This window comes from Leptonychotes weddellii, chromosome 6, assembly GCF_054177405.1.
Source record: "Leptonychotes weddellii isolate Sample4059 chromosome 6, ASM5417740v2, whole genome shotgun sequence".
Classification (NCBI taxonomy): domain Eukaryota; kingdom Metazoa; phylum Chordata; class Mammalia; order Carnivora; family Phocidae; genus Leptonychotes; species Leptonychotes weddellii.
The window spans coordinates 47,862,788-47,890,484 of NC_138374.1; the positions used below are offsets into that span (position 1 = coordinate 47,862,788).

Sequence of the window (27,697 nt, forward strand, 5' to 3'; positions counted from 1 at the left end):
GATGTAATGTATGGTGATTAACATAACAATAAAAAATTACAAAAAAAATTGTTTGCAAATCGCACTACTGGGTATTTACCCCAAAGATACAAGTGTAGTGATCAGAAGGGTCATATGCACCCCAGTGTTATAGCAGCAATGTCCACAATAGCCAAACTATGGAAAGAGCCTAGATGTCCATCAACAGATGAATGGATAAAGAAGATGTGGTATATATATACAATGGAATATTATGCAGCCATCAAAAAATGAAATCTTGCCATTTGCAACGACATGGATGAACTAGAGGGTATTATGCTAAGCGAAATAAGTCAATCAGAGAAAGAAAGTATCATATGATCTCACTGATACGAGGAATTTGAGAAACAAGATAGAGGATCATAGGGGAAGGGAGGGAAAAATGAAACAGGACGAAACCAGAGAGGGAGACAAACCATAAGAGACTCTTAATCTCAGGAAACAAACTGAGGGTTGCTGGAGTGGAGGGGCGTGGGAGTGATGGGGTGACTGGGTGATGGACATTGGGGAGGGTAAGTACTATGGTGAGTGCTGTGAATTGTGTAAGACTGATGAATCACAGACCTGTACCCCTGAAACAAATAATACATTATATGTTAATAAAAAAAAAATTTAAAAATTTGTTTGCAAAACTGGTTGTATCAGACATTTGAAATTTACAGCATAGAAATACCATATTTTCTCAATTGTATGATTCTCACTGATGATGAATCTCATCATATATTTAATAAAGCTTTTCAGAAAAAACAATATATGCCTCAGTTGTAAGGCATACCCTCTTATCTGAAATATTTAAAATACGGAACAATGTCTTATCTTGGAATTGAGGAAAATATGGTAATAACAATGAATGTCATAAATTATATACATGGCCTACCTCTGGGCCCCATTTCCTCTTTTAAACTAAGAACTATTGGAAGTCTCTGATATCTGTTATATCTCTTTGCTATAGGGAGGAGAGTGAAAGTGTGCTGACACTCAAGGGCCTGACTCCCACAGGGATGTTGCCTAGTGGAGTGTTGGCTGGAGGACGGCAGACCCTGCAAAGTGGTAATGATGTTATGCAACTTGCTGTGCCTCAGATGGACTGGGGCACACCTCACTCTTTTGCTAACAGTACACATAATGCATGCAGGGAATTCCTTCTGCTTTTTAGTTCCTGTCTCAGCAGCTGACACAGGGAGAATACTATATGATAGGTAGTGTCTGGTTAATAACCTGACCAGGGCAGAAAATTGATAGAATGGGTATTCCTTTCAATTGAAAATAATGGTCAGTCTCTCAGCTTTCAATGAAATGATATGGGAGCAGCTCATATCATAATGTCTAAATATTTATTTTTTTTGTTTGTCTAATGCACCCTTTTCTTTTAAAAGCCCCAGTTTCAGAATGTGAATCAAGGATATCCATATTACTAAAATGGAAATGTAATTCCAAGTTTCTTATTTTTTATTTTTTTAATTTATGTAATTGTATTAGACTATGCTTATATTTTCAGATACTTAATTTTAGAATTAACAATCTGCTTGGGCCCCAAACCTTACTTATGCACTTCACTTGCCAAAAGATTTGTGCAAGGTTTTGTACCCTGGTAAATGATGCCAAAGTTTGTTTTCTGTGGTGTTTGTCAAATGTTCTATGTATAATTGACTGTCTGTAACATGCTGTTTTCTTCCTCTGCAGATGTAGCTGCTTTCCTAAATCTGTCTGTCTTTCTTTAGGTTAGCTGTATGTCTGTAAAAGTATGTTAAATTAAATTACTCTATCAGACGCTTGTCTGTCTTTTGATGTAGAAGCAACTTTGTAGCACCTTGTTTTGAGGTTTGCTGCATTTGTTGCTGTACTTTGTGCATTCTGAACATGAATGTAACATTAGATATTAAGTCATTGTTATAAGGGGTTGAATTTAAATCCTGTAAGTCAAAATTGAAAGGGTGTTATTAAGTGTGCCTTTACTTTGCATGAAAATAAAAAGAATTATACCTAAAGCATTCCTGTAATCTGGCTCATTGAATATTTTATATTAAAAAAAAACTTATTTTTTTGGCGTAAATATTTGTGTAAATACTGGGTTAACTTTTTGAAAGCCCATTACAGATTAAATAGAAGAGAGTGATGTGAATGTTTTAGAGTATACACAATAACTCAAAGTCTAGATTTCTTTCCCTTGTGGTTGGAAAGCAAAATATCTGATATGGAATAGCTTTAATTTATGTTTTATTGTAGCCACTTTTGACAGCCCTCCAAGGGTCATTGCTCTGTTAAAATAGGCAGCAAGAGATCTGATGTTTTCCTTAGTCATGGCTGACTTTCTTCCTGGTGTTGTAATTAGTGAATTTTTTAAAGCAAAAAATAATTTAAAATTTTGAATAAATTTAAAGTAGATTGACTTTTCACAGTCTCATTTCACTCAGTCTCATAATGCCTAAATAAATAAGCAAATTTTTCCTGTAGACAAATAATTTCTACTTGTAGCCTATACATGTTCTATTTTATATGTTAGTGTGTTGTCTACTACCACCACTGGTATATGTGAGAAGTACAGCTATGTTTTAAAATGATAGTTTCAAATTTTCATTCTGAATGAGGTTTCCTTTTTTTTTTAATTAAAAGAAAAACTGCTTTGATTTTCTTTATATTCCTTGCCCTCCATTTTTTTATATTATAGACATTAGCAAAATGAGCTAAAAATGATTTTGCTAAAACAAAGATCTTGAACATTCAATAAAACTAGCAAAAGTGTTAATAGAAAAGGATGAACTTTAGTAGCTTGAAAAATGTTATACCCTTTCTCTTTTTTGTTCATAAAAGGAAAACTGAAAGGCCTCATGCTTTAATAAATCTCCACTACAATCATCTCTCCATTATCCTTGGGTGTATTATTACTTTTACATTGTATCTGCAGCAAATCTTTCTTTCAGATTTCATAATTAGTACCTGCTAATTACATGCTTTGTTGGCATCTCAGCACTCATTCTTAATTTGCATGCAGCCTGAAGCTCAGTCTTCCAACTTTGAACTCACCCCCAACTTCAGGGAAGGTTTGAAAGACAGCTTTACTGAAGGGGCTATATTCCCAGCATAGAGTGAATTATAGGACAGTGCTGAGTTTAAGGGGTCTAATTTGGGAAACTAGATAGCTCCCTAGCTGTGCCAGTGATGGCTCTTGATAGTGTGGAGCAATTTTCCTAGCATAATAAGATAAACCCATTTTGAAGCACATAACAAAACTCATACAGAAGCTGCATCTGTGTGATTTTAATTTTTTTTCTAATATTTTGTTTTAGTAGACATGTTCCCTGATGTGAATAAGTGAGAGTTAAGTATTGCAGAAAGGTTTTAAAATTCTAATACCTCAGTCCTGTTGTCAGAAAATAAGTCCGATTGCCTTCTCAATAACCTTAAAGTTAATTTATATTTCTTGAGTGTTTTCACAAACTACACAACTTTTTTGGAGTAGGAATTAATATATTTTATGTGCATTTTCTTCATGGAAATTTGTTTGGGAGCTAGCCCTATAATGCTACCTTCACCAGGACATATATGGGAAAATACATGGCCATCTCTTTTAGTAATGCCAAATTCTTCTTCATTATTTTTCCCGTGTAGTATTGAGGAACACAGTTTGTGACAGCACTGTACACAGACTTACTAAGGACATGTCAGGCTGCCCTATGAAACTGAAAACAAATAGAGGAAGAATAGTGCCTTTCAGATAGAACTTTACAATTATCAAATCTCTTTCCAGCTTAATGTTTAAGCTTCAAATGACCTTTTTTTTCAATTCTAAACATTCAAGCTTGACATGGTATGCAATTTTGAGTGTGATATGTATTTTATATCCTAAAAGGGATTAGGAGCATTTAGAAGCTTCTAGAAAGAGCAGAGAATATAATTTGATCTAGAACATGCTTTTACATATAAAATTAAAACGATTTCAGAAGTATGTTGTTACAGTTCATAATTTGAAAAATTTATTAATAGACTTTTAAACTACTGATGCACTCAAATAGATACTAATTTTTGCAGTGATATTAGGTTTTATTTTTAATTTATTACCATATATAATACAAGTTATGAAATATTTCATATAAAATCACTTCTTTTACCATAAGCTCTTTAAAACATTCTGATAGGCATTTTTTTTCCCATTCAGTGTCTAAATTATAAAGAAAATAGTCCATATTTTGAAGAGTAGAAGTTGTAGGGCTGATCAAGTAGAGGTGGATCATTTATCCCAGTTTTATGTCTGGGAAGATACAAAGTATATTCCAGGTGTACAGAGCTAGATTTTTTTAAATGGTGATTTGTATAGTGGGTATACAATAAATATGTCTGCTTGAATTTGTAATAACAGTTAAGGAAGATTAATTTTTTTTATTCAGTGTTCATCCTACCTCTTTTGGGTCCCCAACTCACTTTACTATGTGGTTAAGATCAATGAATTTCTGATTAGTCTACTTTAATTCCTTAGATTAATCAGTTTTCTTTCACATTAATAACTGCTTTGGACAAAATTTATTATTTCTAAATCTAATTGCCCTCATTGTAGAAGAAGCAAAATAGAAAGGATGGGGCATTATTGTTATAAATATTCTGAGTGTGTGTACTTTGGGTAAAGGGGAGAATTTGCAATATTGTCAGGAAATATTGTCCTCTGCAGTCTTTGATCCTGGTCCTCAATGTGGGTGCTTTATACAGTTTGAACCCAGAAATGAGCCAAAAGAATGTTGGACTATAAAATGTATGACTAAATAATGTTGTGATTCTTCAAATAGGCCAGAGACAAGCTATACTAAGAATGCATTTCTCACTTATATGACCTATGTGTATTTCCATATCATACAGTGGTTAGAATTTATTGCCTGTAAGACTTCAGTTCTATCTTGATTCCTCTCTAGTTGGTAGATGGGCTTGAAAAGATGTGCATTGGCCTTTCTATCTTCATTTGAGAATGCATGCTATTAGTACCAAGGCAGATTTGAGTTCATGATAAACTGAACATAAATAGCTTTTTTTTTAAAGGCTATAGATGTTACTATCTTTGGATATTTGGGACACCAATGTTAGCATAGAAAGGAAGTTCCTAATAGACAAGAGGGGTCCTTTAGGTTATCCACAAACAATAGAGGTACAGAACTATTCTACTTAGAGTAATTCACCAAGTTTACTGCCCTTAAGTTTCATTATAGCCATACCAGCTTCTGCAGCTTTTGCTATGCCTTATGAATTAGAAGCAACAGGAAAAGCATTACTGACCCTTTCTAGTTTATATCTTATGGAACAACTGATAGTGAGAATTGTTTCAGTTAGATGATGGGGGGGAGGGGGAAGAATCTTCTGTTTGCTTTTCTGCTACAATTCTGCCATCATAATTTCACCATAGAGAACTTCGTTGTGATTGTGATGGATGTGATATGATAAACATGTTGAAAAATTCTAAGGCCATCAAAATACTGAATTCACAATAGGTAATTAACACTGGAGTGCATTTGCATGGGTGCTGAGGTGTCTGTGTTTATATTAGGTCCATGTGTTCTGTGCTCTGAGCGATGTTGTCATAGTGCTGTGTGTAAACTGTGCTGTGTCAGGAATTGGGGGATTGATGGGGCTCTCTAATATGGATATTATTTATGTTAAATTGTAAATGATGATGTAGTATGGGATACTGTGATATTTTACGTGATCATTGCCTTTTCTGCTGTACAATATGACCCTTCTCATCTCTCTCATTCATTTTGCATGCCTCTGCTCACTTCTGTACAGCCACAGTTGAGGCTATTGAGGCTGAAAAAGGTACGATCAGAGTCCTTGTGCTGGGCAGAGATCTGTGGTGTGTGGGTGGGCATCAGAGAATTTCCTGTGGGTGTGTTTTACTCCTAGTTTGCACAGTTCAAGATGAATCAGACTCACTGACTCATCAAGTTTAATAGTCACATTCCTCTTTTTTTTTCTTTTCTTTTCCTTCTTTTTAAATTACAAGGACCAATTTTCATAGTGACAATCTGGTTTTCCCCTTTTCTAGTGTTGTGTACAACCAACATTTACTGTTCCTGAATTCTTTAGAGTGCAGCACGTTATGCTATATATTATAGCATTTGAAGTTGCAAAGAAAGATCTGTTCTACATTTTGCATGATTCTATGCTATTCAGATCATTTTTTTCCTAAGTGAAACCCCCTCTAGGTACAAGTTTGAGTTGGTTTTTACTTGTTTTCAGCAATTCACCTGAGAGTGCAGGAACTGTCACTATGATTTTTTTTTTTTTAAGATTTATTTATTTATTTGAGAGAGCGAGAATGAGAGAGAGTACATGAGAGGGGGGAGGGTTAGAGGGAGAAGCAGGCTCCCTGCTGAGCAGGGAGCCCGATGCGGGACTCGATCCAGGGACTCCAGGATCATGACCTGAGCCGAAGGCAGTCGCCTAACCAACTGAGCCACCCAGGCGCCCCTGTCACTATGATTTTTATTTATTTATTTTTTTGCTGTTTGGCCTAGCGTTTGCTGATAATATTATATTCATATATATCATATGTTGGCTTGATATTACACATTGCTAAATGCTTTGCCACCCCAACCATTTATTTGGTTCACATGCACAGACTCTGAGTCCCAGGGATTGCACATATTAAAGCAACCAGATTATAACCAGTGGAATGGAAATCTTTTGTATGCACAGTTTAATATGGAAAAGCATCATTCCAGATGAAGTGACTGAGAAATTATAACAATTGGAGGAGGATTGCCATTTATTTTGATTTGGGTTTCCAAAGAACATGCAGTGAATGGCCATTGAATTAAGGAAGACATTTCCTAAAATATGAAACTGAATACTTTTTACTATCAGCCAAATACAGATCTAACTTCTGGAGGCATTTCCCACCTTTTTCATTTCATTCTGGTGGTGATGGGGTGATGATACCTTGACCTCCAAGATAGTTCTTATCTGCTAAATTTTAACATACTTTGCTCTTTCTTCTCCCAAGCTCTTGGTACAGATTTGTATGTCAAGGTTAACCTTGTTTAGCCCCCTCACTTGCCCCTACTCTTGTTGCTGCCTTACTGTGATAGTCACTGGTGATTTTAGGGTCTGAGGTAGGAGATAATTGGTATCATAGAAGTCAAACTGAGACCCTGAGACCATTGCCTGTAGGTTAATTTTGGGGTCAGGGAAGGGTTATTTTTGTGCGTTCTTTTTTAAAGGCTATGCTAACACTTGTCATCTATGAAGCTATCGTGTTTATATTTAGGTTTAAACATTTCACATTTTAAGGGGAAGTCTGGAATGGGGATAGGATTCAATTAAAGTAAGATTTAAATGTTGCTACATACAGCTAATTTCTTTCTTCTTAAAAATCATTAATTATGTTTTGAAATCTCAGAAATGTTTTTCTATTACTGACTTATCAAATTTGCATTTTGTTAAGCAATACGAGGATTCTCTCCACCACATAGAATCTGCAGTTTTGAAGAGGCAAAGGGTTTGGATAGGATCAATGAGAGAATGCCACCCCGGAAAGATGCTGTACAGCAAGATGGTTTCAATTCTCTGAACACCGCACATGCCACTGAGAACCACGGGACTGGCAACCATAGTGCCCAGTGACCCACGGCTTCCCAGGGACTCTCACATCTCGGGCCCCAAATGGACAGATCACCCCCAGGATCTGGAGGGGTCGGCCAAGCTGACTGTAAATGTCACAGTCCCTCTGGAGAAACCATTGTGCTTTTGAGACCCCAGCCCCCTTCCTGGATGGAGGCTTGAGGGCCCTGGGACATGTTGTGATATCTGATAAGATTGGGTCATCGCTGCCAAGGTGGAGAGCAGTGAGCAAGGGGCTTGGGGCAATTTCCAGTGGAGGGCAACTACACCTCCATTTATGCTTGTGGTTCACACATTAAGTTTACAAATGAGATTTCTTTTTCCCCTCAGTAGAATTAGATTTTGTTTTTTAACCATGACTTCAAACGCAATCCTAGGAGCTAATGTGGACTTTTTTTTCCCCCATGAAATGTCTTTAAAGGATGAATTAGCATGGTCTTAAAATACATTTCTGAGGTTACTAAGCTGTATTTTGAATTATGGGCAAAATGCTGAGAAACCCAGTTGGCATTTATATAAATGCTGACCTCAGGTCTATAGTTCTTAAATGTGGCTAATTCTGTAATATAGTCTTGGTATTTTTCAATTATGAATGCATAACCTATTTCTAGGCAGACTCTCTTACTTGAACACAAATCCAAAAACGAATTTAGAATATTTTTGCCCAGATCTTTTGAAATTTACACCCTAGAGATTTAAGAAGAAAACCTCTAAATTTCAAAATTATGAAGAATTACAGAATTACTCATTTAAGGTACTTTAAAAGAAGTTTGTACATTGTCAAAGTAAAATTTTAATTCAAATCATGTCTGTAAAACTTGACGTATTTTGTGTATGCATGTTTTCATTTTGCAAATATTTAATATATAGACCTATGATGTACAGGTACGACATGTATAGGTTACCTAGATGTTATGAGAAATTTTAGTTTATTGTGAGTACTCAAATTGCTTAAATAGCCACCAGGGTGATTTGCTGCTGGCTTTCTATCATTTTTATGTTTTGATGCAAAGGAAATTTAAAAATGTTCTGGAAGTGTTTTTGATTAAGCAATGCAGCATAGAAGCAATGGTTCTGTTCAATCATTCGGATGTTAGTGGAAGCATAAAAGTCAAGATTGCATGTTGAACCTTTTCTTTTGATAGTTGCAGAACTGCTTGGTTAAACTAAATGGAACCATGTGCTGATTTTTCACAATTACTGACCTGTATTGATTGCCACTGTAGTTTGGTATTTCCCTTTACTTTGGTGGCCTGCTTCCCTCATGCCCTGGAATACAACTCAGAGCTCCAGGCAGCGGAACCATCTATTGTTTTGTTTGCCAGAAAGTGCACCCTGTATGGTCTCCTGTCTAAGTTGGAAATATTATGCATGTGCAGGACTATTCGAGTATTTTATAAACAGTAGCACACAATAAATTCCATGCATGGGCCGCTGCTCCTATCTCTGTGTTGGGTTTTATTTGGAAGATATAGTCTGATTTGACCTCATGCAAATCAGAAAATACTGTTACTAGAACTGGGATATAGCCTTCAGAGATTATCTCATGGATAGTTCATGGTAATTTGATAAATTTGTGTCTTCATAAATTTTGTGTTTTTTTTTAACTTTGGTTACATTTGTCTTACATGAACATTAGTAACTGAAAACTAGAGTACTTTGGGTGCCTATTATAGGCCTCCTAAATCTAACATTTAAAATCACTATTTCACTTAACTTTTAATTGAAAAAAAATGTTCTTGTTTAGAGTTTTGTTATAATAGTATTGGGAATTTTTTGGGTGTTTTAACAATAAGAAAAGGAATATTCGTGATACTGTATTTTCTTGCCATCATATTCCTTTCTTTTCCATAATCAAAATAAGTATGAAATTTTGCAAATTGAGGGAAATTAGGATATTGCTCAACATTTTATAATATAATCATATAGTAACTTTAATTATAGTTTTCAACAATAATTATAATGATACACACTTTACAAAGCACTGATTTAAATTGAACTGTATATATTTGCCTTATTCCAGGCAAACAGAACTCAAATTGTTGATTATTACAGCTTTTAGTTGCTGTATTATTAGCTTGCATACATAGCAGTCCATGAGGTACCCTTAAAGTTACTATACACTGCATACGTTTAAAGGTTTTTCTGGATGTTATTGTTTTATGAAAACTATGCGTCTCTAAATTAAGAGCTTAACTAGTATATCAGGTACCAGGAACTTCATTAGCCCTTAGGTCCATCACTGGGGTTATATAGTGTTTGTGGGAATCTTGGGTAAACATAAAATATCATTAGCAAACTAGAAGAATTATGGGTTGATGGTAAAGATTAAAAAGGAGAAGAAAGTAAGAGAAAGGAACAGAATGCAGAAAAGTGGTATACATTAAGAGTGGTAGAAAAATCACCCAGTGCCTCACAGGCCACTTCCTAACTGTTGAATAAGAACCTCTTTCTAGTCTTTCTTCATAACTGTGAACCATAGAAATATTTTTTAAGGTTTCACAATGAACCATAGAAACATTTTGAAGGCTTTTTAAAAAATGTAACTAATGATGAAAGCAAACTGAAAAGTTCAGATCTTTCTAAATTGTAAATTTTAATGTCTACCAGAGCTAGTAGTAGTGATGGTAAAATATAAATTAATATTCAATATGAATTTTTTCTATCTATTATATCCCTTTATATTCAAAGATGACACTTCTGAGTTAGAAAAGACCATCTCAGGGCGCCTGGGTGGGTCAGATGGTTAAGCGTCTGCCTTCAGCTCAGGTCATGATCCCAGGGTCCTGGGATCGAGTCCCACATCGGGCTCCCTACCCCTTGGGGAGCCTGGTTCTCCCTCTGCCTGCCTCTCTCTCTCTCTCTGTCTCTCATGAATGAATAAATAAAATCTTAAAAAAAAAAAAAAGAGAAGATCATCTCTGACTTCTTGTGCCTTCTGCAGTTTAGCCATTATTAGTAGAACTCATAACCTTTAAAAGTTCTGCCAGTTAAATTTGAAATAGGCCTGAAACCTTTGCTTAAAATGAATTACTCCTGTTTTACTCGGGATTTTTGCCTATTGCTACTGATTTTCTTTTCTCCACAGCTATTCTGAATAATATGTAATGTTTTGTTGCATCCTTAACACTTACTTTCACCTTCCCTGCGTGTAGTTGCTTTCTACAGTTTGGGGTTCCTTTAGAATCCATCCTCTGCACCTGTTCATATGTAGATTTTTGATTTGCCACATTCCAGGACCTCAAACTGACTGCAAGTTGTTCTGTTCCCCAGTTTGATGATGTTCACAGAAGCAGGTAAGTGACATAGCTAGGGCCAGATGTAAACAGAAAGTCAGGTCTTGCAGTCATATAGGACCACTGCCCTGATAATTTCTGGTAGACCCTGGAGCTTGATAAATGAAAAGGAACTAGGAATGTGTAATCAGATTCCCTGGATCAGCATTCATTATAGGAAGGAATAAGATGTTTGAATTGATTCTTTTATATTTTCTGTTCCTAGAAACAGTGCATTTTTAGCCAATAATATTTTGGTTTTGCTTACTTTATTCCTCTTTTGAAATAAATAAATGGAGTGTGCCTGATGACAAAGTACCTTGCTCTCCTTTCAGAGAAAGTGAATTTTACAAATTAATTTTGTTTCCCCTACAATTGATTTCCTTCTGTACCATTAAATGACCATTTGTATTCTTCTTTCTTGGGTATTATGTTTGTGTTTAAGCCTAGATTGATCATTGTTGAATTGTGTTTGAGCAGTGTTTGTTATGCTCAAAGGGACTTTGGGCTTGGGTTAACTCATCCTGGGTCTAGATTGACATCCAGAACTCCAGGAGTTCTGTTGATCTGAGGTAGTGCCTACCTTTCCAAACAAATAATGACTTCTGAACTAATCCCAGGGTTTTTGTTTTTAATTTTTTCTTCTCTGACTCTTGGACTGAGAGCAGAAATACTGCCTTAGTGAGAGAGGTACAGGAAGCAATAGGTTTCATCTTTCCTTAGCCTGCCTGGCCTTTGGTGAGTTTGGGAGTGTTGACAAGAGTTCTGAGCCTTCTTGGCAGAGAAGGAAGGTCAGAAAGAGAGAAGTCCATGGGCATGGGCCAGGCCCCTCCTTACCTCGTTAGGGAGAATTCAGCGTTGTCTGTCTGGTTGGCAGGGCACACCTAATTACAGAGACTCAGCATTTCAGCAGTTTGCAAAGGAAAGTGATATGAAGGGACAGCTGCAAGTCAGCCACAACCTAGATATGGGGAGATCAAGCATTCACTTCACTTGGAAGAAAGAAGGAAGGAAGCCGAGGGCTTAGCAGGGTAAGTTACTTTTCCATCAGACCATCTGCTTGCTTAGTTTATAGTTGAGTAAAACATTTATCACCCCAGGGAGTGTTAATCACTGATTAAGAAGCTGAATGTGCTTAATAATAGCAATATTCTTAATGTATTTCCTCCTTTTCTCTTTCTCTTTCCCAACTCCTTTTAGGATCCCCAGTGGCTAACATCATTTCCCCCTTTCCCTACCTCCCCAAAGCTGTTTTGTGTTTGCTGGTGAGTTAGAGAAAATTAGATGGGCTTTCCTGGTCTGGAGATAGTGAGAAGGTAACTGGTTTGGGTGAAACTTGAGGCTTTTGGTGATGAAGGAGAAAGATGGGAGACCTGGTCTGGGAATAGGCTAATATTGGAGGGAATTTGGAAATGAAAATCAGAGTTTTTCTAGACCGCGCAGTCCATGTCTCCTTCTGTCCTTGGTGTTTTCTCTCTTACATTATGGGAATAAATTAGAGCCTAAGTCATTGTGGATGGCTAGAAAAAAAAGTGATGCCCTGCTAGGTGAGGTAGACTCTGATCTCTGGAAAATTCTTAAAGCTTTTTATATATAATTCTTTCCAACTTCTCCCTGTCCCCTCTGTTTTTTGCCTTAGTTTTCTCAGTCCTGTCCCTCCTCTCAAACTTGGAGGATCCTGGGGCTCATTGCAGGAAAGTTAGAACCAGGAAACCTGGGTCTGGGCCTGGGGTACACAAACTCAGATATGAGCCTCATGCAGATACAAATGCACCTTCTTACCTTCTTCCCAGAAATTTAGCTCATTTGTATCATGAACCTGCTCTAGACACAGAGGAAACTATCAGATTTCATCACCACCACTCCTCCCCCAAACTGATCCCTTCACTTCCCAGCCAGTTCAACCAACCCCCAGAGAGGCAAGAGTTAATCTTCCTTGGGAGAAAGACCTCTTTGGAAAGGCAGATAAGTTAGGCAGTACATTTATGGTCTTAATTGGTTTCCATTGCAGCACAAGGCTTTTAGTTGAACATCAGGAATATATATTTATTATTACTCCTGGGATTTAAGACTCTTGACTTGCCTCAAATCAAAGATGATTTTTCTCTATACCTTTAAAGAAAGATGAATCCATTCTTTCAAGGTTCAAGAAGATGTTATCTTGCCCGAAGAGGGTGGGTAGAGAGAGCAGAGGAATGCTTCTCAAGTTGCAGTGATTCTGGAAATTGGATGAGAATGTGTAGAGATTAAAAATGGAAGGGGTGCCTGGGTGGCTTAGTCAGTTGAGCTGATTTCAGCTCAGGTCATGATCTTGGCGTTACGAGATCAAGCCTCAAGTCGGGCTCCGCACTGAACATGGGGTCTGCTTAAGATTCTCTTCCTCTCCCTTTGCCCCTCCCCTGCTGCTCGCACAGGGGCATTCTCTTAAAAATAGATAGGATAGATAAATAAATGAAGTAAAGTACATTTTTTTTAAAAAGTGGAGGGAAGTGTCAGGTCAGTTGTTGGAAATGGGGTACTCAAGTGTGAAGGCATCCTTTAGTAAAGGGACGTGACCCTTTAATAATCTGTCACCTTCAGGTCTAATTTCTCCTGTACTGGCGGGAATGTAGAAGATATTATATGCAGATGAGCTTAGCTCTCTCTGTGGACTCTGAAAACATCCATTTATCTGTGGGATGAGGGGAGAGATTACAGGGGTGTGATGAAAGGATGAGAAAGTACAAAGGAAAATACAAATTAGTTCCCTTGTTAACTAAGGACAGCAGTTTGCAAGAGCCATGTTGTAAGATAATAGATTTTTTTAAGTTTTTATTTTAATTCCAGTTAACATACAGTGTTATATTAGTTTCAGGTGTACAGATAATAGATTGTAGCTGGATGATTCTGGGAGGTCTTTGTTCTGCCACCTACACCTCAGCTGAATGATGATTCTTGGAGTTTTTTCCCTAACAAATCTGGTCCAGAAGGATTAAATGTCAGACTATTTTTGTAACAAAACATGATCCCTGATTTGTACTTTAATAGTTACCTTATTCACAGTAAAACCAACCACTGTTATATCCTCTGCCATTTACTTGTCCCTAGAGGCAGTTAATCTGAGGGTTAATAATTTTTTAGCTTCTCTGGGACACCCGGGTGGCTCAGTTGGTTAAGCATCTGCCTTTGGCTTGCATGATCTCAGGGTCCTGGGACTGAGTCCCGCATTGGGCTCCTTGCTCAGCCAGGAGCCTGCTTCTCCCTCTGCCTGCCACTCCCCCTGCTTGTGCATACTCTCTCTGTCTCTTTCTTTCTCACAAATAAATAAAATCTTTAAAAAAAATAATTTTTTAGCTTCTCAATCTCTACGGATACAGTTTATTTTTTAATTGAGATGAATGAAATTCACATAACATAAAATTAATCCTTTTAAAGTGAGCATGGTATGTCATACATTCACATTGTTATGCAACCACCACCTCTGTCTAGTTCCAAAACATTTTCACCATCCCAAAGAAAAACCCATAACCATTTAACAGTTATTCCCCATATCTCTTCTTCCCAGGCCCTGGCAACCGTGAATCTGCTTTCTGTCTCTGGATTTACCGTTTCTCAATATTTCATATAAGTGGAATCATATAATTTATGATCTTTTGTGTCTGGCTTCTTTCAGTTAGTGTAATGTTTTTGAGATTCACCCACATTGTAGCGTATTATCAGTACTTCACTTCTTTTTATGGTGTAATATCTGAGAAATTGACAAATCCGTATGATGATACTTTTCCCTATGTGTTCTTCTAAGACTTTATAGTTTTAGTTCTTACATTTAGGTTATACTTAATAATCAAACTGAAACCATTCTTCTTCATTAATTCCTAGAGTGTTCCCTTCTACATTTCTGTGCTCATGCTCTTCTCTGTGGTTAGAATTCTTCTTTTCTGTCTCCATGTATTCCAAGTATTACCATCATTAATGGGTCTCTTCTGACTGCTACATGCTTTATATATATATATATTTTTAAAGATTTTATTTATTTATTTGAGAGAGAGAGAATGAGAGAGAGCGAGTACATGAGAGGGGGGAGGGTCAGAGGGAGAAGCGGACTCCCTGCCGAGCAGGGAGCCCGATGCGGGACTCGATCCAGGGACTCCAGGATCATGACCTGAGCCAAAGGCAGTCGCTTAACCAACTGAGCCACCCAGGCGCCCTGCTACATGCTTTATAAAGTCTTCCTACAGCTAACCAACTGAGGAGATTCTTTCCTTCTGATCTCCCATTAGTGCTTTAGTTTCACTTTTCTTACAGGATTTATATACTGCCTTATAATTTACATTTGATCCCTCTGTAAAACATTTAGATATTAAGTATACTTTTCATATTTGTTTCCATTATAATATGAGTGATTATATATGTTTAGCAGTAAATGTTTATTGAATGAATGGATGTTATTTTTCCCAATACAGTTCCTTTTGTTTACTCATTCCTTGTGGAAGGAATGGGAGAAGACAAGGCAGGGAAGGAGAGTATCAGAGTTCCTCCTAGATAGTGGTGGGTATGGGATTAGTTCTACTTCAAAGCTCACCTCTTTAGGAAATTTTCCTCATAATTTGCATAACTTGCTTTGACTACATAAATCTTAATATTGCGGTGCTGTTTTTATATTGCATTTAATTTCTATTTCTGGGTTGATTGCTTAAAAGTGTGATGATAGGTCTCCTAAAATGAATGTTTTATTTCCTTAACTAGGTGAGATTGACTGATTCTCCAATTAGTTGGTAGTTTTAGACAACCAAGATTTCTGTTGCTTTTTCCTCCCTCATTTTAAGTTGATTTTTTAAATGCATTAATAACATATGAATATATTCTTAGTATTCAAGAGTCAAACGTTACAGATAAGTCTAAAGTTCCTTTTGATTAACCCAGTTCCTATCCCATTACTTCTTTCCCTCCTTAGAGTTAATCATTGTTATTGGTTTTATATGAGTCCTGCCAGACCTTTTTCTATGCATTTACTTACATATATATTTATATTTCAGATAGAACTTCATATGTAATACATATATAATTATGTTGATATACAGTTATTTTCCTCCTGTTTTTTTATCACTGCCTGTGGTGATCAATAATCAGTAGAGCCTAAATAAATCTTACTGATACCTAGCTCTGAGACTGGAATGCGAATTGAAAGGTCAAACATATGAAAACACATCATACTTGTCTAGCTTGCAAAATTTCATTCCCTATCTGTTCTCCATATAGTCTCCAGGTATCAGTGGACAGCCATGGCTCCAAGATCCCGGCAACGAAGGCACAAGAAACCCCCCTCATCGGTGACTCCCATGGTTGTGACCCCACCCACAGTTGTGACCTCTGTGCCTCTGACCCTCTCAAAACCTGACCCTAGCATTGATGCACTTGGCTTCTTCTCCTTGGACAATAATGTTCCTGGCCTATCCCAGCTAATCCTTCAAAAGCTAAACATGAAGAGCTATGAAGAATACAAGTGAGTGACTAGCTCTGTGGAAGAGTAATATATTATCTCTGGTAGAAGTGCTTTCAGAAAGCAAGAAGGGAGTATAACTTGGGGAATATGGGGCATTTACAGTGAGTCATCCTGACTTTTGCAAGTTTTATTACTATAGAAGAAATATTTTCTCATGTGAGAAATAGTGGGAGTAGATAGAAATATATAGGAGGCAAGGTATAGGTCATGAATGATTCTGGAGATACTCTTTTTCCTATTGCCACTTCTTCTCCATGCCATTTCTGCAGGTTGGTGCTAGATGGGGGTGCTTCTGTATCAGGCTTTGGATTTGGATGCCTTCAAGAAATGTTCCAGAAGATGGAGGACACATTCCGATTCTGTGCTCACTGTAGAGCTCTTCCTAGTGGCCTTTCAGACTCCAAGGTCCTACGTCAGTGCAAGAGGTGACTAGTTGGGGGCTAATAGAGTCATCCAGAAATGATCCTATTCTAAGACTTCATGGCAGGAGGAAAGGTCTAAGAGTTTTCAGAATAACTTCAGGGCCACTCCTCATTTTGTGTGACCCAGGCCACAGAAAGATTAGAAAAGGATTGGCCTCCTGCTTATTTTGGGTATTATGGGGAAGTCAGACCATGGTACGGCAGTCCCCCTTATGGGCAGTTTCACGTTCTATGCTTTCAGTTATGTGTGGTCAACCACAGTCTGGAAGCAGATGATCCTCCTCTGACTCTTGTCAAAAAGTTAATAGTAGCATAATACTTTGTCACAGCACCTATGTCATTCACCTCACTTCATCTTATGTAGGCATTTTATCATCTCACATCACAAGAAGAAGGGTCAGTACAGTATAATAAGACACTTTGAGAGAAAGACCACATTCATATAACATTTATTACAGTATATTATAATTGTCTTACGTTATTGTCATTAATCTTTAACTGTGCCTAATTTATAAACTTTATCATAGGTATGTATGTGTAGGAAAAAACATAGTATATATAGGGTTTGGTACTATCCATGAGTTCAGGCATCCACTGGGAGTCTTGGAACATATTCCCTGTGGAGAAGGGGGGTACTACTGTATAATCTTCTCTACCTCCTTCCTCTTGAGTATTCAAGGGTTAAGATCATGTCTGTTCTGGGGGGGTTGGGGTTGAGCCATACCTGTGATAAGAGGGCAGCTGCAAGCTCCTGGTATTTTTTTTTCTGTAAGGGATGTAAAAAGTGAGTTATTCCAGATACAGACTGAGGTGTTACCCTGACCCAAGAGAATAATTAAATTCCTAGTCTCTCATGCCTCCCCTGCCAAATGTAATCTCCAAATTTGGTGCATCAGCTCTCACTCCTCTCCCTACCTTCCCTATCCAGTGATCTTTCTTCCTATATACAGGAAGTGTCAATTCCCTTCCCTAGTCATCTCCCAGTCACCTTTGAGGTATAGGAACATCTGTTTCTGGGGCTCATCTTTCAGGTGCAGAAATGTCTATTACTGTGGTCCAGAGTGCCAGAGGTCGGACTGGCCAGAGCACAGGAAGGTTTGTCAAGAGCTGCGTCTGGTAGCTGTGGACCGTCTCATGGAATGGCTTCTAGTCACAGGTGAAGTGGTGGTGTTGGAGAACTCTGCCACAGTGGTCATAGTTGGTTGTACTTGGAGAAAGATATGAAAACATGTTGTTACGAGGAAAACATGAGAAACTGGGTGGAGCACTCCTGGTCACAAGTTGGAAGAGTAAATTTGGAAGGAATATTGAAGCCAGGAAAGGATTAGGTCACTCTTATCCCTTCTTTCCTGCAGGTGCTTTTGTCCTACCTTCAGGACCTTGGCCATGCCTGGCTGAAGTTGTACAGGGCTGGGATACCTGGTTTTCTTTGCGGTGTTTACAGCTAGATGCTACACTGGATGCTGTACTAGGTAGTCATGCCATGACCACCCTGTGGGCCAACGTGGGACGGCCAAAGCCAGACCCAGATGTCCTGCAGGGCTCTTTAAAACGGCTGCTGACAGATGCCCTATCACGGCCCTTGACACTGGGCCTTGGGCTTCGGGCCTTGGGGATAGATGTTCGGAAGATTGGGGGAAACACAGTGCATGTGGTTGGTGCTTCCCATGTGGAGACATTCCTCACTCGCCCTGGGGACTATGATGAGCTTGGCTACATGTTTCCTGGACACCTAGGCCTCCGTGTGATCATGGTGGGTATAGACGTATCTGCTGGCTTTACAAAGAGCACCTCAACTTTCCCCCTGGAACCTGGCACAGTTCAGCTTAGTGGCCATAGGGGCCTCTATCATGACTTCTGGGAGGAGCAGGTAGAGACTGGACAGATAACCCATCCAGATTTGGTGGTGGCATTCCATCCAGGTAAGAGTCATTCAGGGGAATACCGAGTGGCTTTTCTGGGAATTTTCCATCCTGACTCTTATATCTCCTCTATTTGGAACCCCATTCATTTGGTCAGGTTAAACACAATATGATGACAACCTTGGTTGATCATTAGCCATATGTGCTATACCTGGGTTTAGAATTTTCCATTGCAGAACGTGGGGTGGATGATGGTGGTAAATGAGCATTGGAGGTGAGCAAGGTGAGGGGAGGGGTGGATACAATCAAAAAAGTATCTTGCTTAGGGTCTACCTCAGCCTTTCCCCTCTCTATATCCATTTCTGTTGTTTTTTTCCCCACATAGGTTTCCATGCTTCCCCAGACTTGATGGAGGCTTGGCTGCCCACCCTCCTGCTACTTCGTGATTATGAGATCCCTACATTGATCACTGTTTACAGGTTTCAACCTCTTCCTATTTGTGATACCTCCCTGACTCACTCATACCTCTCTCTGTATAGATGAGCTCATTTCTCTCCCCCTTGCTCATCTTCTGTCTTCTGGTGAGGATTTTCTTCCTTTCCACACTTGGCTTTCTAATCCCCTTGGATCCAAGTCCTATGCTAGTTAATCAGGTACTTAGTGAGACATTTGGGAGGGAAGGATACCCTTGCCCGTCTAGCCTTTGGTAATTTTGGGGATTAAGAGTCCAGAAGTATCAAGTTCTGAGGAATTTCTCTCCTACATCTCTCATAATTAGCAGAGCAATTTCTTTTTCTTTCTCTTTTTTTTTTTCATCTGTCTCCTATAGCCATCAGGAATTGGCAGCTTCTTTGCAGATTCTGGTGGACCTGGATACACACATCACTGCCTATGGAGCTAACCCTTTCGCGTCCCTCAAACCTGAACAGGTCTATTCCAACCCCAACAAGCAACCAGTATATTGCAGTGCCTACTATATTATGTTTCTTGGAAGTTCCTGCCAGCTGGATAAGAAGCAACTGGAAGAGAAAGTAGATGGTGAGGATTAAATAGCTGAGCCAGATCCTGACTGGACTTCTAGAAAATTGGGAGGTTGTAATGAAATTACTCTGCTGATGTCAGGTTGTTGCCAACTTTGAAATCCGCTATATCCTAAACCTCAGCCACTTGTCAGGTAAAGATTCTAAGCTGAATGGGAGTTCCTATATGATGTGACTCTTTTCTAAGAGATTAGCTACAAGTAGCTTCCAGAGACAGGATTCTAGATTTAATGTGTGGCAAGAGGCCCTGGTATCAGTCTTTCCAGAGCCTAGAATTACTAACATTTTCTTTTGTGAGAAAGTTGTACCTTTGACTTGAATAAGATGCTGCCAAGGAAAAGAATGGCACCTTATTTTTCTGGAAAAGACTTTCTTATCCAGCAATTCGGACTGAAAAATTGAAAGGTGTTAATGACTTGAAGTGGTACAAGAATGGGCAAATCAGAGAAGTGGTTGGGAACATGGGAGAGGTTGTGAGGATTGGCATATTTTTCTATTTCCTGGCTTTTTCTAGATAAATATCTTACTTTCTTCTTTTCTCTTGGGGACTTCTAACCCTAGAGCAGCTTTTTGCCTTGTGTTGTATTTAAATATCCCAGGGTAGGGGCACCTGGGTGTGCAGTTGTTGTTGAGCTTCTGACTCGGTTTCTGCTCTGGTCATGATCTCAGGGTTGTGGGATTGATCCCTGCATTGGGCTCCGCGCTCAGGGCGAATCTGCTTGATATTCTCTCTCCCCTCTGCCCCTGCTGCTTGTGCTCTCTCTCTAAAATAAATAAATATTTTTAAAAAATTAAAAATAAATAAATATCCTAGGGTATATTGGACTTTAGTTGAATATACTGGAGTTATTTGTTATTACCTAGTTTATACCATAATAAACTCAGTTTGGGGCTTCTTAAGTCACTTGTTTTATCCTATTTCCTATTCACTGGCAAGTATTACTTGTCTAGTCACAACACCTCAAGATTAGAGGTTTCTCTCTTGCCAAAGGAGTGATTAACACCAGCTCTCTGTTTGGACCTCGCACTCTGCCACATCCTGTCTTATGCCATCCTTCTCTTATCACATTCTCAAGATTAGGATAGTCCTACAACCTTGCCATAACCTCAACCTCCCACCCGTAACCCTAACACACACATATACATTCTTATTGCCCACTCTGATAGGGGTAATGTTAGAATTCATGTGTTCTGGGATACCTGTGTGGCTCAGTTGGTTAAGCGTCTGACTCTTGATTTTGGCTCAGGTCATGATCGCGGGGTCGTGGGATTGAGCCCCATGTTGGGTTCTACACTGGGCATGGAGCCTACCTAAAAAAAAAAAAAAGAGAGAGAGTTAAGTGAAAATGTTCGCAGAATTGGAGGACTCACACATTCCAATTGCAAAGTTTACTACAAAGCAATAGTAATCAAGACTGTGGTACTGGCCTAGGATAGACCTATAGATAGATGACATCAAATTGAGAAGCAAGAAATAAGTTCTTAACATTTATGCTCAATTGATTTTTGACAAGAGTGATAAAACAATTCAATGGGAAAAGAACAGACTCTTTAACAGATGGTACTGGAACAACAGGACTCCACATGCAAAAGAATGAAGTTGGACCCCCCACATACACACAACATTACACACAACATACAAAAATTAACTCAAAATGGATCAAAGACCTAAGTCACTAAAACTGTCCAACTCTTAGAAGAAAACATAGGGGTAAATCTTCATGAAGTTGGATTGGGCAGTGGTTTCTTAAATATGACACCAAACCTATAAGCAGCCAAAATAAAAATAGATAAATTAGACTTTATCAAAATTAAAAAACCACCGAAAAGGACACCATCAAGAAAGTTAAAAGAATGTAAGAAAATATTCATAAATTACATATCTGATAATGGACTTATATCCAGAATATATATAAAGAACTGTTACAACTCAACAGTAAAAGAACTAAAAACCCAATTACAAAATGGGCAAATGATCCGAATAGATATTTCCCCAAAGAAGATATACAAACGATCAATAAGCACATGAAAAGATTCTTAACATCTTTAGTCATCAGGAAATAAAAGTCAAAACCATAATGAAATAGCACTTGATCCACTAAAATGATGATAACTAAAAAGACAGAAAATAACAAGTGTTGGTGATATACAGCAATTGTAACCCTCATACGCTCTTGGTGGGGATATAAAATGGTGCAGCCATTTTGGAATACAGTCTGGCCGTTCCTCAAGAAGTTAAACATTGAGTTACCATTTGATCCAGCAGTTCTGCTCCTTGGTATGTCCCATAAGGAATGAAGCCATGTACACAAATGTTCATAGCAGCATTATTCACAATAGCCAAAAGATAAAAACCCAAATGTTCATCAGCTTATGAGTGGATAAATAAAATATAGTATATCCATGTCATGAAATATTTGGCCTTAGAAAGGAATGAAGTACTGATTCATGCTACAACATGGATGAACCTTGAAAACATGTTCATTGATGATCATGTTAAGAAGTCACAAACACATAGTGTGTGAATACTTTTATATGAAATGTCTAGAATAGGCAACTCTATGAAGACAGATTAGTGGCAGCATATGGATGAGGGGGATGAGGGTATTGAGATAATGGCTTAAGGGCATGGGTTTTATTTTGGAGGTGATGTAAATGTTCTAAAATTGGGTGGTGGTACAGTTCTGTGAATATATTAAAAACCATTGAATTGTACACTTTACATGAGTGGATTATATCTTCATAAAGCATAAATTTTTTTTTTTTTTTAAAGATTTTATCCATTCATTTGACAGAGACACAGTGAGAGAGGGAACACAAGCACGGGGAGCGGGAGAGGGAGAAGCAGGCTTCCTGCTGAGCAGGGAGCCCGATGCGGGGCTCGATCCCAGGACCCTGGGATCATGACCTGAGCCGAAGGCAGACGCTTAACGACTGAGCCACCCAGGCGCCCCAAGCATAAATTTTTTTTTAATCTAGAGAATGTAGGGGTGCCTGGGTGGCTCAGTTGGTTAAGTGTCCAAGTCTTGACTTTGGCTCAGGTTGTGATCTCAGGGTTGTGGGATTGAGCCCCACATCCGGCTCCGTACTGGGCAGAGTCTGCTTGAGATTCTCTCTCCCTTCTCCTGCCCCCGCCCCGGGGAGGGGAATCTTAGAGAATGTAAAAACAGAATATTTGCTAAGTGCTTAATGCAATGCCTAGCACATAGTTCGTACTTAATAAATGGTACCCTTGTTAAATCCATACCACTTTAATTTTATACAGCAACATAAACATTGAGCTAGCAATACTGCGTAAGTATTGATTTGATGATGGAAAAACCAGTTGGATGTGTCATGGTTCAGACAAGATAATGCAGGTGCCAGCTAAGATGATAGAAGGCATGGAAAGGAAGGGGTAATTTCTAACAAGTAAATAGTGACATTTTATAGATAAATCATGAAAGTAAAATCTATAGGGGTTGGTTACTGATTGTGATGGGTGAAGGGTGATATATCTATCAGAATCAAATCAGGAGACGACAGAAGCCACACAGTAACAAGTGACACAAGTTTCCAACTTAGTAGACTGGTGGTGGGTACATAAAAGTCTAAATGCCTACCTTTATGCTAACTGCTGAGAAATCTAAGATGGCTTCTGCCCTTAAAGTGTTTAGAATTTAATAGAAGACTGACATAAGCAAGGTTAATATATTTCTTAGTAAATGAAAAAAAAATGCATTTTAAAAACCGTATTGAAAATCCTTTAGGATGATACTAAATTGGATGCTGATATGCTCATCTCAGCAGGTCTATCAGAGCCATTTTTTCCTCCAGTATTGGATATAAATCTCTGCTTATTTGATCACCAGATCAACTGTTGGCTTGGGTTTTGCAGGCCATTCATCTGGGGGAATAATTTTTCTAGAGAATAAATTGGGCTATGTCATTCCCTTGATTCAACTTCTCCAATAGCTTCCCACTGGAACCAGAATAAAATCCGAACTCCTGGCCCACCCTCATGAGGAAGCTTTTGAGTAGAAAGCATGTAGAGTAATAAATTGTTAGTTCTCAAACTTAAGTGTTAAGTTAGAACCACCTGGAGGGCTTGTTAAACAAATTGCTGGGCTCCACCCCAGAGTTTGAGTCAGTAGATTTAAGGTGGAGCCCCAAATTTGCATTTCTAACAAGTTTCCAGGTGATATTGCTGCTACTTGTGTAGGGACCACACTTTGAGACCACTGTAAAAGGTTAACTGACTGGTTTTTGCTCTGAAATAAACTTTCTTAATGAGTTTAAGATACTGGTCTGAGATCCTCAAATTACCTCAGATGTTTAATAGTGTTTGTGTTTAAGGCTCTAGTGTGAGGGGGACCTAGAATCACCCAACAGCCCGTCTGGAGTGGTTTTGATTATAATGTATCTCCAGTTCTAGCTATCTAGGATCCCAATAAGTATTAATTCTTTTCAAAGGGATCTAACAAAAGACACGGTCTTTATCTCAGGGAGGACGGTATATCAGAGGCGGAGGCTGTACCTGGCCTTCCAGGTGCGCGGCCCTTCTCATTTGCCCTTCACGGAAAGGGCTCCGGGATTTCTTAAAAGCGCTGTGACTTGAGAGAGCCCCAACGTGACTGGAGATGGTCCTTGGGACCGAAAAATGTGATAAAACCGGCTGGTCCACCCGAAGGGAGCGTCTCTTCCCGCAGGTGGAGCAGCGCGGTGCGGACTAAGCGAAAGCACAAGCGGGGCCGAGCGCGGCACCGCCCCCTCCAGCTGCAGGGGCGTTCCCAGCTGCCGCAGCGATCCTAACCCGCTCGGGCGGTGCCCCCGGCGCTCCGCCTCCCCGGGCCCTCCCCCGGCTCCATCTTGCTGGCGACCAGGGTTGGGCTGTGACGCTGCTCGCCGGGGTCAGGTGAGGCGCCCCCTACCCTTTCTGCCCCCCTTCCCCATGTCACCTCGCACATGCCCGCTCTGAGGTGCGCCGTCCGGGAGATGGCGGGGCGCCGTGTGTGTCCCCGCGGTAGGGGTTCGGTGGAGGTGCCTGTGGGCCTCGGGGCGGCGGGCGTCTCGGCGTGTGTGTCTCAGGACCCTGGCTCCCCGCCAGGGGCTTTCGGGCGGAGGCGCATTGCATTGGGGTAGGATAGGCGAGGCGGCCGGCCTCTGTGCCACTCCGCTGTCTGGAGATCAGAGGGACGGTGATAGCCCGCGCGCCCGCAGGTGGACCACAGGTGGAGGGACTGAGGCCAGAGGAGGGCCCTGCAGAAGTGACCTCAAGGAAAGCTGAGTAGGGAAACCAACAAGGAGCAATGAAAGCTGTCTGGCTGGTGATTAGATTTTCCGGTGACACAGCAAATTTTGGGGAATTTGTCCTGTGCTTCACTAAGCCTGGGACAGAATGCCTAAGCCTAAAATTGTACATTGCCTCAAGTTTATAGTTCTTGGAAACTATTCTGGGAAATAACATTCCAGATTTGATTACTATTCCTTCAACAGATGTGTGCTGATATCAGGCCCTCCGTCCTGAGCAAACACTTCCTATACAGCGAAAGGTGGCTGATGTCTCCCATAAAAGTGACAGAAACGAAAAGTCCCAACTGCCTTTAAACTCGCTAGTATCTTCTGATAGGGAGCTGATCTGATAATCTATCCTATTTAGAGCGTAATGAATTACTTCTCAGGCAGGGAAGGAGTTTCAAGCACTAGATGGCAGGTAGAAGAGAATGTTGGCTACTCCAAATTTAAGCTGCTTTTCAGTCCTCACTGGTGATGGCTGCCTTCCCTGTCCCAGAAGTCATGTCTGGCCCTTACTCTAGTTCTTTATCCAAGGGCCCTTGCCAACTGATTTAAATTGTCCTTCCCCACCAAGAGGCAGGTTTTGGAAAATTGTAGTCGCTCCTGTTGGCCATCTTCATTTGCCCTTCCTGTTTCGTATTTGTTTCATAAATCTTGTGTTCCTGGGCTTCCTGCCATCTTGAGACTTATGTAGTGAGGCCCAACCCTTTTAGTAGCTGACTCACTGGGTGGAGATGGTTTGGAGGACCAAGAATGATTTCTACTCTTATAAAAGTAGTTGGTGATGGAGAATGTTGAAAAGGAAATAAAAGCTCTTGTTTACCAGTATAGTCTTATTATTCCTTGGGGAAAATGAGTACTTTGTTGAGTCACCCTGGGATTTTAGTTTTTTGCAAAAGCTTTTTAAATCTACCTTTTGAATAGATGATACATGCACAACTCCAAAAGGGCTAAAAGTACATTGAAAATTCAGTTTCCTTCCCATTATGTCTCAGCTGGCCTCGTTTTTTGAGAATACTTTCAGGGATATACATACAAGCAAATAAATGTATTTTCTATACTTAGAGTTGGCAGTTTATGCAGTTTTCACCTTGCCTTTTTTTCCCACTTAATATGATTTAGAGATGGTTTCATAGGAGTTTAAAAAAATATGATTCATAGACCAGCAACATCAGCGTCACCTGGAAGCCTAGTTAGAAATGCAGAATCTCATGCCCCATCTCAGAACTACTGAAGCAGAGTTTGCATTTTTAACGAGATTCAAGTAATTCACATCCATGTTAAAGTTGAAGTACTGTTTTATCTAGTACCTTGTTCAAAGAAGGAAGAGAGGAGATTTGAGCTTGGTAAGTCAGGGAAGGTGAGTGAGCCTAGGCATGAGGGCCAAGTCAGTTAATAACAGTGGCTGAAACAAGGGCATGTTGGGAATGGTTCAAGTGGTAGAGATTGCACATTGGAGTGTAGGTATTGTGAGGAAAGAAAGTGAATAGATATATTGGAGCCAGTACTAAGGAGACCTGAATGCCAGGCCTATGAATTTTCAGTTGATACTCCGGCAGCAGTCTTTGAGGAGTTTTGAACTGAAGAGTGATATGCTGAAAGAGAAAACTAAGTACAGGAAAATTATAAGTGTGAGAATATATGCAAGGACATAAATGGGAAAGTAATTTTAGTAAAACAGGCATCAAGTGATGAAAACCTGGTCTAAGGATATGGCCATGAGAATAGAAATTACAGGAAGAGTAGGAGAGGCATTTCAAAGGAAAAAGAAAAACATTGGGTTATTTACTGTACTTAGTCATAGGTAATTTAAATAGTGGTACTAGTAACAGATACGGTATTTTTTTTTTCCCCCAAGTTTTTGTTCAAATCCCAACCAGTCAACATACATTACAATATTAGTTTCAGGTGTAGAATTTAGTGATTCATCACAACACCCTGTGCTCAACACAAGTGCCATCCTCAATACCCATCACCTGTTTAACACCCCGCCCCCTCCAGTGACCATCACTTTGTTCTCTATAGTTAAGAGTCTGTTTCTTGGTTAGATATGGGATATTAAGAGTGATCTGGTGGGGGAAAGATGAGTATTTAATTCCGCCCAATACTGAAGGCCTCCTAGCTGGCTTCTATCTTAATATACTCCTCATTCTGTTTTGATGATTGTCCATCTTACAATTATATTCCACCTTTTGCGTTGCACATGATAGTGTTCAACTTCTCTGCCAATGTATCCATCACCTTTTTTTTTTTTTTTAAAGATTTTATTTGTTTATTTGACAGAGACACAGCGAGAGAGGGAACACAAGCATGGGGAGTGGGAGAGGGAGAAGCAGGCTCTCCACGGAGCAGGGAGCCCGATGCAGGGCTGGATCCCAGGACCCTGGGATCATGACCTGAGCCGAAGGCAGACGCCTAAGGACTGAGCCACCCAGACGCCCCTATCCATCATCTTTTAAAACAGTTTAAACCTTTGATAATCCAGTCTTAGTACAGTGTTTTATTTTATTTATTTTTTATTTTTTATTTTTTTTTTTTAAGATTTTTATTTATTTATTTGAGACAGAGAGAATGAGAGACAGAGAGCATGAGAGGGAGGAGGGTCAGAGGGAGAAGCAGACTCCCTGCCGAGCAGGGAGCCCGATGCGGGACTCGATCCCGGGACTCCAGGATCATGACCTGAGCCGAAGGCAGTCGCTTAACCAACTGAGCCACCCAGGCG

At 39.5% G+C, this 27,697-nt stretch overlaps 3 protein-coding genes and 1 long non-coding RNA gene across 12 annotated transcripts in view; 3 read left to right on the forward strand and 1 right to left on the reverse strand.

Annotated features, from left to right (window-relative positions):
- PPP3CB (protein phosphatase 3 catalytic subunit beta) overlaps positions 1–9,063 on the forward strand; it is a 53,448-nt gene extending 44,385 nt beyond the window's left edge. For 4 of the 7 annotated variants that reach the window (XM_081822946.1, XM_081822947.1, XM_081822948.1 and 1 more), the window contains 3 exons: positions 971–1,068; positions 5,785–5,814; positions 7,445–9,063. In XM_081822946.1, coding sequence (XP_081679072.1) covers positions 971–1,068; positions 5,785–5,814; positions 7,445–7,623 — 307 coding nt within the window. In that variant the 3' untranslated portion in view covers positions 7,624–9,063. The remainder of the gene's footprint in view (positions 1–970; positions 1,069–5,784; positions 5,815–7,444) is intronic. The other 3 variants (XM_081822950.1, XM_081822951.1, XM_081822952.1) reach the window with 1 other exon arrangement.
- A 5,711-nt stretch (positions 9,064–14,774) lies between these two features.
- Positions 14,775–20,601, forward strand: MSS51 (MSS51 mitochondrial translational activator). Its single transcript, XM_081822975.1, has 6 exons — positions 14,775–16,377; positions 16,647–16,802; positions 17,831–17,955; positions 18,155–18,721; positions 19,047–19,140; positions 19,491–20,601. The coding sequence occupies exons 1-6, from the start codon at positions 16,157–16,159 to the stop codon at positions 19,708–19,710; spliced, it is 1,383 nt and encodes a 460-aa protein (XP_081679101.1). The 5' UTR covers positions 14,775–16,156; the 3' UTR covers positions 19,711–20,601.
- LOC145721990 (uncharacterized) lies at positions 17,788–25,009 on the reverse strand. 2 transcript variants are annotated; one of them, XR_014146021.1, is made up of 3 exons: positions 24,639–25,009; positions 20,902–21,012; positions 17,788–18,006 (listed from the first exon to the last, which is right to left on the reverse strand). It is a non-coding gene; the product is annotated as an uncharacterized LOC145721990 (long non-coding RNA). The 2 variants fall into 2 exon arrangements; XR_014146022.1 differs by lacking the exon at positions 24,639–25,009 and adding an exon at positions 24,218–24,390.
- Positions 24,459–27,697, forward strand: part of ANXA7 (annexin A7) — a 31,116-nt gene continuing 27,877 nt past the window's right edge. The window contains exon 1 of one of the 2 annotated variants that reach the window (XM_081822953.1): positions 24,459–24,595. The gene's annotated coding sequence lies outside the window, so the exon portion shown is untranslated. The remainder of the gene's footprint in view (positions 24,596–27,697) is intronic. The other variant, XM_081822954.1, reaches the window with a different exon arrangement.